General features: G+C 32.0%; 1 protein-coding gene across 1 annotated transcript; it reads right to left on the reverse strand.

Annotated features, from left to right (window-relative positions):
• Positions 1-1532: 1532 nt before the first annotated feature.
• On the reverse strand, positions 1533-10104 carry LOC105200610 (NADH dehydrogenase [ubiquinone] iron-sulfur protein 6, mitochondrial). Its single transcript, XM_011168246.3, has 3 exons — positions 9765-10104; positions 5856-6032; positions 1533-1703 (listed from the first exon to the last, which is right to left on the reverse strand). The coding sequence occupies exons 1-3, from the start codon at positions 9900-9902 to the stop codon at positions 1638-1640; spliced, it is 381 nt and encodes a 126-aa protein (XP_011166548.1). The 5' UTR covers positions 9903-10104; the 3' UTR covers positions 1533-1637.
• Positions 10105-12587: the final 2483 nt, after the last annotated feature.

Below are 12587 nucleotides of genomic sequence, written 5' to 3' on the forward strand. Positions count from 1 at the left end.
TTTAAATCTTTAATGTGATTGAGCGATATTTCTCTAAGAGAAGAATTATTCACTGATTTTGATGGGTTTCTACATAATAATTTTACGTGTGAATTGATGTATGGCCAAATATTCAATTCAACAGTGAGTCTTAAGTTCGAGACTTAAGAATGCATTACCTATTTTTAAAATAAAATTGCAAATTGTATGTAAAATCACACAAGAAACTACTTCAGCCAAGAGCATGTTTTGATTATGTATAGGTCTATTACATTTTTAATTATATTATGCGTATACAAATTGTGGTCTAAGTTCCGTTATTAATTATTGTTCATATTATAGCTAAAAGATAACACTTTAAAATAGTGTAAATAAAATTAAAAAATTTTAATCGCAAAAATATGATAAATTTGACAAAAATGTCATATTTTGGAACCATAATGTAAGAAGAAAGCTATAACAAGTAACTGTATGTATATCCACGCTAATTGATTCTGTCGGAAAATTTTTCAAACTGAGAAGTCGCTATCTTCCTACATACTTAGAGTTCATTCTTCTTCCGATTGAATTGGCACCCGTCCCCAGTGACTAGTAGGGTGGGGACGATTTGGCCATTAAATAAATATTCTAGCTTTCGAGGCTCAGAACGACGTAAAAGCCAAAATAGTCCGGCGGCCGATTGTGATGCAATTGACAGGTTCAAAAATATAAGTAACGGGCGAACACGTCCGAACTTGAAGATGGCCGGACTTGTAGCTTGTAAACGAATTATTTACAGTTCATGATTAACGTAACGACCAATAAGCTCTAGTCGTTACATTTAATCATGAACTGCAAGTATATAGAAAGATGGTGACTTCTTAATTTGGAAAATTTTCTGAGGGGCAGAATCAATTACCGTGGGTGTACAGTGGATAATATGTCTCAACCAATCAGAGTTGGGTCCAAATGCTGGAGTTTAATATGGCTGCAGTCTTAAACGTGAGGGTACCGTGATATGTGTGATTTATCCAAGCTACTACAAAAAAGAATGTAAAGGTGATATTGGGACTTCGTTTGTTTTATTCCAAGTATCTTTAAATTTTTATATTTATTTTTTCAAAAAATAAATTTTCTGCATTTTAAGTACATATGTGTGACCACATGTGATGTGATGTGAACGCGACGAAATGTCACTACCGTTAATGCGAAGTTCTAGACTGAGGCACCAGGATCCTTAATATAATTCATTTTCAATTTTTAATTACAACAAATGTTAGAAATATGTTCCATTTGATTCAATACACATTTAACCCTGTATAGTTCGCGAGATATTTTATACGTCTAATTCTAACATGTTTAGATATAAAATATCTCGTCAATAAATCATTTTGACAACTTTTATACTTTTATGCAAAATAATGATATGAATAAATTGGTGCAAAACTCATAACTGCTTTTAAAAAAATATGCAATATATGTGTATACACACACGCATGCACACATTCACATACATACACAAATCATAATTTTCATATCTAATTTTTGTTTCTTACTAAATATTTTCTCAAACATAACTTGTGTTGTATTTTATTTTATATATTTATTACAATAAACATATTACATTCTAAAGTATATCTACAAATTAATAATTAATATTATTACTCATACACGATCATTTAATGATGATTCTCCTTATAAAAACGCAGGCCGCAGTAACCGCAGATATGATTGCCTGGTTTATCCTAAAGAAAAAAATAAAACAAATTTAATTGCTGTCAGAAATAATACTCGTTTTATTATAATCAAGCATGCTGTGTATTATAATATTTAAATAAATATTCGTATATAAATAATATATAATTGAAGACATAAAGAGTATTGGGCAACAGATGGAAAAAAAATCTAAAGTTTAAATATTCAAATATATTCAGGAAAAAATAAAGTATAAGAATATTTAAATGTTATAATTAAGAAACAAAGTTTTCATGGAAATTTTGTTACTTTTTATTTTGTAATGTTGAATATTTAAATATTTAATTTAAATATTTTAAAAAATACCTAAATAATGTGAATATTTATAATTGAAAAACGAAGCCTTTGCTTTGCATTTTTATTTTTGATTTTTGTCTTATTATCTATCCGCAAAGAAAAACAGGCCAGAAAATTTGAATATAATTTTACAATAGCGGCAATTCAAACAAAAAAGTTGTATTAAAATGAACCGAAGTTTAAATTAAAACTTAAACATTTGATAGCTAAAAAAAACTAAAATTGTGTTATAAAAATTTTTCACAAAATGACAGACGTTAAAGACTTCCAAAAATGGGAAAAAATTTTTTTCTTTAAAATTGCATTGCTCGGTTGCATGGCACAAAACTGTATGAATTTTCAAGTTCGTTGATCTCCGAATAAATCCATATGTTGAATATTTTTCTACAATTTTTTTGGACAAAGTTATACCATTTTACAAAACAAATAACTTTTTCTTATAAACTCAGTACAATTCAGAAACAAATTATTGTACGAAGCTTTATCAAAAAGGAAATTAAAGTGTAAACTTTAAATCTTAAAACTCTTAAATTTCATGTAAGTCCATGCGTGAACATATGCATGCGTATGTTCTCTTGGCACTATCCATTATGATTTGAATGCCGGAATATCGATAGATATTTGGTTCATAGAGATCTTCACTTTTTTGAGTGTAATATGGATTTTCATGTTTATATTAAAGAAATTTATTTAAAAAATTATAAAGTTGACCTTGATAGTTTCTTCATATTTGAACTTAAGGCGATGCTGGAAAATGTGCGGATACGCATTTTCAACAGATCTTTTTATTGAAGACACAGGTTGAAAAATTTTTTTGCAAAATTAAATTACAGATAATAACGAAGGATGCAAGCTACAATTTGATATAAAAAACGAAAATAGATTATAAAAATGTAGTTTTGTTAGTCAACATTTGCTGCGCAAAGAAATTTGAAACTTTTTTTCGTATAAAATGAACGTGGTGCATTCTTGGAATTACAATAAAGAATAATACTGCATTTACTGAATGACCCAAGAAGCTTTAACATAAAAGAAGTCTTAAAATTTTATATGTAAACTGGTGTGCGGAATCAGTTTGAAGAGTAAAAGAGCAGTAATTGTGTAACGTAATAGTTGAGAGATCTTGCACTAGATGGCGCTGAAATAGAAGACAAGAACAGATTATGTATTTATAAGTGTGTAACAATGCATGCATATTACACGCATTATTCCCGGCGAACACCAGCCGGAAGCCGCTGTTCGACTTTAAACAACAGAAGGCGCGCTCGCGCATCACCGGCTAGTCGCAAGAAGAAATCCCCGCGAAAGCGCGCCTGTACCAGCAGTCAGGGAGGAACGGGAATCCCGAAATGAAATCTTGAAAGAAAAGAGATTTCGCGAAAACGGCCGAGCGCGCGATCCAGAAAGTATAAAAGGCCTCCGCTTAGAAATAAATGTTATAGTTTTGTCAGTCATATCTCAATACCGCGTACCGATTTATTTTCTTTCTCCCACTTCGAACCTATTCCGTCAATCTAGCCGCGAGCTAATTCTGCACATTAACAAATATCGGTTGTTTCAAGTGTGCGTGACAAAGAACGCAAATCTGGCCTTCGCCCCGCGCGGGACCACGGGTCGATTGACTCTCCGTTAAAAAAAAATCTGTGATATCGAGTTCGGCCAGCACTCCAGCATTGCCTTAAGGTCAAATGAATACCGCCATTTAAACCATTTTTTTGAAATCTTATAAATTTTGTATGAAACTTTTTTCAAATGCCTCGTTTTCGAGATATTTCACTGTTCGATACTTGTTAGGTACGCTGTATAATCGTCTATTTCAAAAGATTCTAGAACTCTTATTTTATCAAAACTATTATTTTTAAGAAATAAAAGTTTTAAATAAAAAAATTATATACTTTTCCATCAAAAAAAGCATAAGAGTTACTGGTTCAATCTTTTTTTAAAAATTATATAAAGGTTGTTTTTAATTTTTGAAAATTATATAAAAGTTGTTTTTAATTTTTTAAATAAACTTTATTATTTTTTAATTATTTATTCCTCTAACGGAACCGCGATCGGTTTTTGCAATTGTAATTGCAATCGATGACCCTCTTGACATATTTTATAGTAATATAAATCTATTAAAATAAACAGTTTCACAAGGAAAAATTCAAGCTTTATCATAGATTTTGTCAAACTTGAAATATGTTGTAGTATATTCCTTCACTACTATACAGTATAATTACTATTGCCAATGCACAATAGTTTACAAGAAATTATTGTCTAAAAGTTACCTACCATGTGCCTATCAAGCCAATAGAGGTCATTACCATACATTAAACATAGGCTGCGTACCGAAATTCATTGCTAGTACTGAAAATCTATAGTTTACGTATACTACAGGTTTTTAGTATGTACACCCAAGGACTTTGATTCTGACCATGAGGAAATTTTCCAAACTGAAAAGTCGCTATCTTTCTATATACTTACAGTTCATGATTAACGTAACGACCAATAAGCTCTAGTCGTTACATTAATTATAAACTGCGAGTATGTAGAAAGTGGTGACTTCTTAGTTTGGAAAATTTCCCCATGGACAGAATCAAAGTCCTTGGGTATACGTAACATACTCGCAGCAAATTTCGGAGCCGAGCGAGTAAGATATCCGATTACAATGCTATAATCGATTATTATATCCGACTACAACAACTTTACATTATAAGTATTACGTAAAAAAAAAAAAAAAATAATAATAAATTTCTTCTGATAACACAGGCACACAAAAAAAGTATTGTGTCCAAGAGACTACACCTATGTATCCCTATGTATTTTGACGCCCTGAAACCGAATATGATCTCAATTGCTCCATCAGATCAAGATTTTTTTTTTACACTCAAAAAATTGCTAAACGTTCCTTAAAATTACACACTATTTAGCTCGGTAAAAAAAATCCTGACCTGATGGAGCAATTCTGCAGTCATATTTGGTTTCAGGGCATCAAAATATATAAGGATACATAGGTGTAGTCCCTCGGACACATTTTTTTGTATGCCTGTGTTATCAAAAGAAATTTATATTTTTTACTCGCTTGGCTTAATGTATGATAATGACCCCTATCGGCTCGATATAACAGGCACACGGTAAATTTTAAACAAAAATTTATTTATAAACTAATCAAAATTTTTTGTCTTCTTTATATCAAAATTCATTTAAATCGTCAAAAACCGATCGGATTCTGACCCTCTAGAGCAGTGCTCGGAGTTAGTTGCTCATTTCGAGCCGATTCCTGAAGAGTGGCCCACTATTCCCCCACTACCGTTTGCCGCTTGACGATCGAGCCGACGATCACGCGGCTGGCGCTCTGCATCAGGAGCGTCTCTGAGTGAAAAATACGCTGGTAGCGTACTATTTGAGTAATTTGTCATAAAAAATTTTCCTTTTTACATAATTTTTATAAATAAAAATTTCTATTATTTACATATATATTTTTTGTAAAAATATAAATGATAATAATATACGATAATTAGAATTAAGATAAGTTTTTACAACAAATTTTTCGAATGGTACGCTACTAGCGTATTTTTTACTCAGAGACGCTCCTGATGCAGAGCGCCTGCCGCGTGATCGCCGACTCGACAGTCGAGCGGCGAGCGGCAGTGGGGGGACAGTGGGCGTCGCTTCAAGAATCGGCTCGAAATGAGCAACTAACTCCGAGCACTGCTCTAGAGGTTAAAAATCATATAATTTTACAATTTAAATAAGAAGGCTTTCGAAAATCATATATTTTATTTTAAAAAGTGTGATTTATATATAATTACTAAATTATATATTTTTTTTGTAACACATATGTATTACACAGTTCTTACGAGATTTATATACACTTTTGGATGTCCAAGGGGACCGCCGCCGCCGTCACAAGCTACGATTCTATCTTTTTTAGGAGACGGTGGTATTTCATCTATCAATTTAATCGCCCAATTTTTATTAACTTCCTTAGGCCTATTTAAAAATCTTACCAATCGATAGTCATCCTTCTCAAATACCTAATAAAGCATGATAATATATAATTATCAAACATAAAAAATATATTAAATAAATTAAGTTAATTTAAATATTAAATAAATTTAATACAGGAGAGAAGAGAGTGGTGGAATACCATTTTGTTTTCTAATTCAGTAAATATTAACGCAACATAATTCTTATGAGTGTCAGTTTGTTATCGAGTTCTATCAAACACTTTAGATAGATAGAAATTCATCAGATACACAGAACGAATGTAATTTATAATTTATCGAAGACGGAAAATCGTGAGGTCACTCGCGTCCGAGCAAAATTTCCCGTGTTGCACGCGCCTATACCCCGCCTAAAAAAAAAACTTTGTGAAGAAATATGGCGCCGCAGTGGCACTTTTTAACGGCTATTTCAATAGTTAGTGTGAAAAATTCACAGTGCATTACTGACCTCCAGCTTGATTGGTAAAGTTGTTAAAATTAAAAGTAACATTTATATTTCTTATAATATTTCATTTTATCAGTATATTTGCACGATATTTGTAGTTTTTAACTTTTTATTAATAAAAGTATTTGATGTTTGTTATTATACAAGGGTGAGTCAAAATTATCCGGACTTTTGCTAGAACATGTCTTTAAGTTTGTTACCCTGCATTCCGGGTAGGCAGGCTTTAAGTTAGCATTACTGGGGTCCTATAATTAAAGCTGGACCTTGATCGCGTCTGTTTATCGCACACCCTGAGCGTACTCTTGCGGGGGTGGTGATAAACGCGGTAAAGAGAAATAGAGGATAAACTCGGCTTCACGTATGCGTAAACGTGCCGAATTTTCCGAGTCTAACCGAAGTTATCCTCTATTCGTCCTCTGGCCCATAAGCTAGCGTACGTTTTTCCCCTTACGTCGATTATCACGCCCTCTCTTGTCTAAGATAGCAGTTTACGCTCGGTCTATAGTTTCCTAAGTCTATAGTTTATCGCTACGAGCGTGTAAATATGACCGCTCCACTAGAAGTTTGCATCAAGGAGGAACAGAAAGCTGTAATACGATTTCTTTAGTCGGAAGGAGTGAAAGGTGCTGAAATTCATCGGAGGCTTTTAACACAATATGCCGGTTTGCTAGTATCAACTCTTGACCTTGCTGAACCTTTTCGTTAGTGGTGGAAGTTGACGGGCGTCTTGCTCCCTCTTCATGTGTCACACTTGTGTGTCCACTTTTAAATTTTTCGATCCATTCATATATACTTCTGCGTGGTAAAGCACTGTATTGTGTTGAAAGCCTCCAATAAATTCAGCACCTTTCACTCTTTCTAACTAAAGCAATCATATCACAGCTCTCTGTTACTCCTTGGTACAAATTTCTAGCGGAGCAGCCACGTTTACACGCTCGTAGCGGTAAACAAACTGACGCAATCAAGGTCCAACTTTTGATCACGAGACCTTCGTAGTGCCGACTTAAAGCTTACCTGCCTGGGACGCAGTATAACAAACTTAAGGATATGTTCTAGCAAAAGTCCATATAAATTTTTGACTCACCCTCGTATCCTCCGACTTCTTTCTCTCCTTTATGTAATTAAATAATGAAACAGTTGTTAAAAAGTATTTATCAAAAGAACGATAAAAGATGATATTAGAAAATTTTATGTATTGAAAATGAGTTTATGGTAAAAATTATATTTAGTTTGTTAAATTTAATATAAAGATATAAATAAATTTTGGATACAATAAAATTACAATGTGAAACTGTTATATACAGTGAATTCAGTAAGTATTTGTTAATCAATACTTTTTGATAGTAAGAAAGCCTTCTTCGGTCGCAGCTAGGTCTTAATGCTTATATTTATTTGTGTGATTTTCTATACTTCTCCGAACTCAACAAGAATGTGCACCGAATTAAGACTTTCTTACTATCATTGTGTTATTACACTATCGGTCCAATAACATGTTTATAATTTGAATCACGCGCCTCAAATGCGTTGTCACTTATATACGAATATTGCGAGAAATATCACTGTGCCCCAGTGGTTGAGGTGGTAAGACACCAGGACTAGAGATTCTGGAGGTGCCTGGTTCGAACCCTGGATGGGGTGTTATTTTTCGCAATAAATTTCTTACAGTTTTTTCAGAGGGGAATGGGTATATAGATGCAAATCAGCATCAATTATTATATTAAATTAATCAATTTAATATAAATAATGATATTACTAATTCTTATTCGACATGCTGTGTTACGACCGAAAATTAATTCGGCGCACATTCTTGTTGAGTTCGGAGAAGTATAGAAAATCACACAAATAAATATAAGCACTAAGACCTAGCTACGACCAAAAAAGGTTTTCTTATTATCATTGTGTTGTTACACTATTGGTCCAATAACATGTTTGTAATTTCAATACTTTTTGTTTATTGTTACAAAACAGTTTAATTCACTTTTTTAATTAAATGCGGAGGAATACCCCAATATATAATTGTTGTGTGTGTGTGTGTGTGTGTGTGTGTGTGTGTGCACGTGTGTGTTTCATTTAGTAAATTTAGTTTGTTGGGTTGTATGAGACATCACAGTCTTTACAATTAATTTTGTACCTGATGTACTGTTCTGATGATGACTATTCTCATCAATAAGATTTCTATCTTTATAAACTTTTACGAATTTATTTAGCTTTTTTAAATATTTGTATTTAACAATAAAATCATTTCTATTGATAATACAACTAAAGCATTTTTTGTATAAGAAAATGCCAGAAATCTATCATCAAACATTTTGCAAAATGCATTAAAACATTCTTTCTTAAAGTTTAAATTTTAGTGCAAAATGCACTAAATGTGTCTTGGTGCTAACCCTTAAAAAATGCTATTATTACCTCTCTTTTAATCATTACGTTTGTATGACTTATATCACTTTATTATGACTATTTATTTATACTTATCATTGGTCGAAGAAGACTCAGTAAGACAAAACAGTTTAAATTAATGAACTTTTGATTTCTTTATCTCAGTCTTTACAATTTTGTAATTTTAATTTGCTTTTTTGGGCCCTATACTATTATGATTGTGTCCAGAATTTCACTGTTTTGAAAATCTGTAGTATATGTAATGTTAACTATAAATTTTCAATACTAATATATTGGAACATAGATTATTTCTGTTCTAAGGTATTAAAACATTTGAAAAAATACAAAACCTTGGTGACCATTTTTCACATAATTTTTCCCTATTTTCAAAATCTTAAAAATTTTTTCAAAATTTTAGTATAATTTTATAACTTTTTAAAGAATTTTTCTCACATTTTTTATACAAATTTTAGAATATTTCAAAATTCACATATATGAAAAGTTCTAAGAAAAGATGAAAACATTCTAACAAAGGAAATTCCCAAAAAACAAGTCACGGCTTTTAATAAAATTTTATGGGTGTGTAGTATTCACTCACGCCTTTGCTGTGGTAAAACAATTTGTTGTGGATATTGGGCATTCTCAAGAAAATGACAATATGCACAACAAACTGCTTTATTACAGTAAAGGTGTGAATGAATACTACACACCCATAAAATTTTATTAAAATCAGTGAATTGTTTCTTGACAGCTTCCCTTATTCATATTTTGGAAAAATGTTCCAACTTGGTATAAAAATTTTGAGAAAAATTTTACTAAGATTTCATCAAGTTCTATTTCTGATAAATAAAAATGTTTAATAAACAATTTTATTTAGTTTTGTTTAAAAATTAATTCTAGCACTGGTATTTCTGGGGGGGGGATAAAGAGAATCTTACCTGACCAGTATGAATAACTTCAGTATCACCTTCGTTTATAGTCGCATATGTGCGTTGCATCATTGCATCTTTCATGAATATATTTTTGTACATTTTATTAAAAGGCGCATACAATCCATTGATCTTTTTCGTAGCCATATTTGATGTTTCTTATCAATTATCAGTAACAATAAACACCGTTAAGAAATTTATTGTATATAACTCAACTTTTCAAGTAAACAAGAGGTTAACTTCTTGATCTTGAAGATCTCACGTGATCTCATGAAGCAGAGGACAGCAGAGGGTGCACTCGTTTATGCAGTTGTTAGCGCAACCACCGACGAGAGACTATTAAAGACCGCTAACCTTACGGAAGTTTGTGTGACTGTTAAATTTTTAATGATAAATTGACAATACAGTACTAATTTTATAATTTATTGTTATCTTGAAGTTTCATAGATATGCTTATGTATTTGTAACTCAAAAATTCTCGATTTTTATTAAAAATTGCAGTTTTGATGTTAACATCCAAGTTTGATTATCGACAGAGATAATCCGTTTGTTTTCTGTTCCTGAACTCCCTGAATTAGTGTGCACTTAAAATGAAATAGATATATATTTGAAAGTTAGTGAAAGCAAGAAAAACGTTCTAGTGCAGTCTAGTGCAGGAATAGAAAACAAGCCTAATAACTGATCAAAAAGAATTACAATTTTAAAGCAATATACAATGATATTATTAAATATAAGTATGCATATTTGCTTATGAAGTATTTGTATAATAAAAAAATCAAGATTTTAATAACGTATTACTCAAATATTTGTATTAACAATCATATAGTCGACTTGGATGTACAATTAAGGACTTTGATTCTGTCCATGAGGAAATTTTCTAAACTGAGAAGTCACCACTTTCTACATACTCGCAGTTCATGATTAATGAAACGATTAGAGCTTATTGGTCGTTACGTTAATCATGAACTGTAAGTATGTAGAAAGATAGCAACTTTTCAGTTTGAAAAATTAGATTCGACGTAACGATAATGGCCTAGTTTGCACCGAGCACTTGACACGCGTACTAACTCGTAACTTTTTATTAATTTATCTTACTTTCGACAATGCGTGAATACATGATACATATATTTAATTATCTCGATTTATATTGTACCAACTTAATATACTATTTTTTAAATTTATTGCCGAAATTAAGATAATTTAATAGAAAATTACTAGTTAGTACGCGTATCAAGTGCTCGGTGTAAACTAGGCCAATGACCTAGTTTACACCGAACACTTGACACGCATACTAACAAGTAACTTTCTATTAAATTGTCTTAATTTCGACAAGACGTGTAAATGTATACGTGATATCTATATTTAATTAATTTTCTTGATTCATATTGTACCAGCTTAATATACTATTCATTAAATTTATTATCGAAATTAAGATAATTGAATAGAAAGTTACTAAATATTACGCGTATCAAGTATTCGGTGTAAACAAAGACAATGGCCTAGTTTACACCGAGCACTTGATACGCGTACTAACTCGTAACTTTCTATTAATTTATCTTACTGTCGACAATGCGTGTATACATAATACATATATTTAATTATCTTGATTCATATTGTACCAACTTAATATACTATTTTTTAAATTTATTGCCGAAATTAAGATAATTTAATAGAAAATTACTAGTTAGTACCTTAGTACGCGTATCAAGTGCTTGGTGTAAACAAGGTCAATAACATAAAAAGCGTAAAGTAATTAGGAGGAAGCAGATATTCCAGTAAAACGATATCATTGGTCGGCGCTAGTTACGCTTACACAAGTTCCGCCCCATGTGACGGCACCCTGAGGCTGGAGTCCCATGGATGCGAAACGTGCGCAATGCGGAATTGGCGGAACGCTCGTGATTGGTCCTACAAATATTCCGTCAAGAACGTTCCGCTGAATTATATTTCCCTATGTCCCATGGAGCGGAACTTGCGGATGCGTAATTGTCATCTGCCAATCGCAATATTTTTCCCATAGATCTTTCCATTGTATCTATCAAAATCAGTGTATATTTTTAGGTCTGTTCGTGTTGTTGCCCTTTTTGAATTAATTTCTTCGTCGTCTCTCTCTTTCTCACGGTCGAATATATATTTATCTCATCTCGAGTGCAAAAATTTTTGGGGATTTCAAGCAACTCGAACAAACCTATTGGCTCGCGCAGATTACGCTTCCGCATTTTCCGCAGCATGGGACATAAGCATTCGAACTTCTGCGGATCGGAATCGCATATACATGTACATCAAAGTTGAAAAACTCCATCATATACCGGTCACAATTGACGAATAACTACGGCGAATAACTACGTGTCAATTAACACTCCGTAAAAAACAATTATTATTAATTATGAAGTCGGAAAAGTTACATTTAATTATTGGTTTATTAATAAACTCTTAAAATAAATGTACGTGTGCATTTAAAAAGCAGGAGCTACGCCGCAAGATTTCAAAATTATATGTATTATACAACATTGCAATTACAAATGAAAAAAATAAAAGAAAACGACAATTTTGGGTGCGACCTATATTTAACACTGAAAGGAGATTGCAACAAGGAGCAAGCGATAATCTTGTTAAGGAAATGGTGGCCAAAGACACAGAAAAATATCTAGATTATTTTAGAATGCTACATCAACTATTTGAAAAACTATTGCCATTAGTTGGACCTATTATTGCTAAACAAAACGTTATTCGCGAACCTATTTCACCTATCATTCGGCTCCAAATTACATTGCGCTATTTAGCATCAGGGGCGTTGCGCATAAAGTAAAAACTTGCGGATAAAATTCGGCG

This window comes from Solenopsis invicta, chromosome 4 (assembly GCF_016802725.1).
Source record: "Solenopsis invicta isolate M01_SB chromosome 4, UNIL_Sinv_3.0, whole genome shotgun sequence".
NCBI classification, from domain to species: domain Eukaryota; kingdom Metazoa; phylum Arthropoda; class Insecta; order Hymenoptera; family Formicidae; genus Solenopsis; species Solenopsis invicta.

Excerpts from the sequence above, each read along its gene's own strand:
- LOC105200610 (XM_011168246.3), bottom strand. The coding sequence starts at position 9,902 with ATGGCTACGAAAAAGATCAATGGATTGTATGCGCCTTTTAATAAAATG. Across the intron at positions 6,033-9,764 it reads AAGTTATTCATACTGGTCAG|GTATTTGAGAAGGATGACTA; the intron begins GTAAGATTCTCT and ends ATGCTTTATTAG. Across the intron at positions 1,704-5,855 it reads CAAAAGTGTATATAAATCTC|GATAAACCAGGCAATCATAT; the intron begins GTAAGAACTGTG and ends TTTTTTCTTTAG.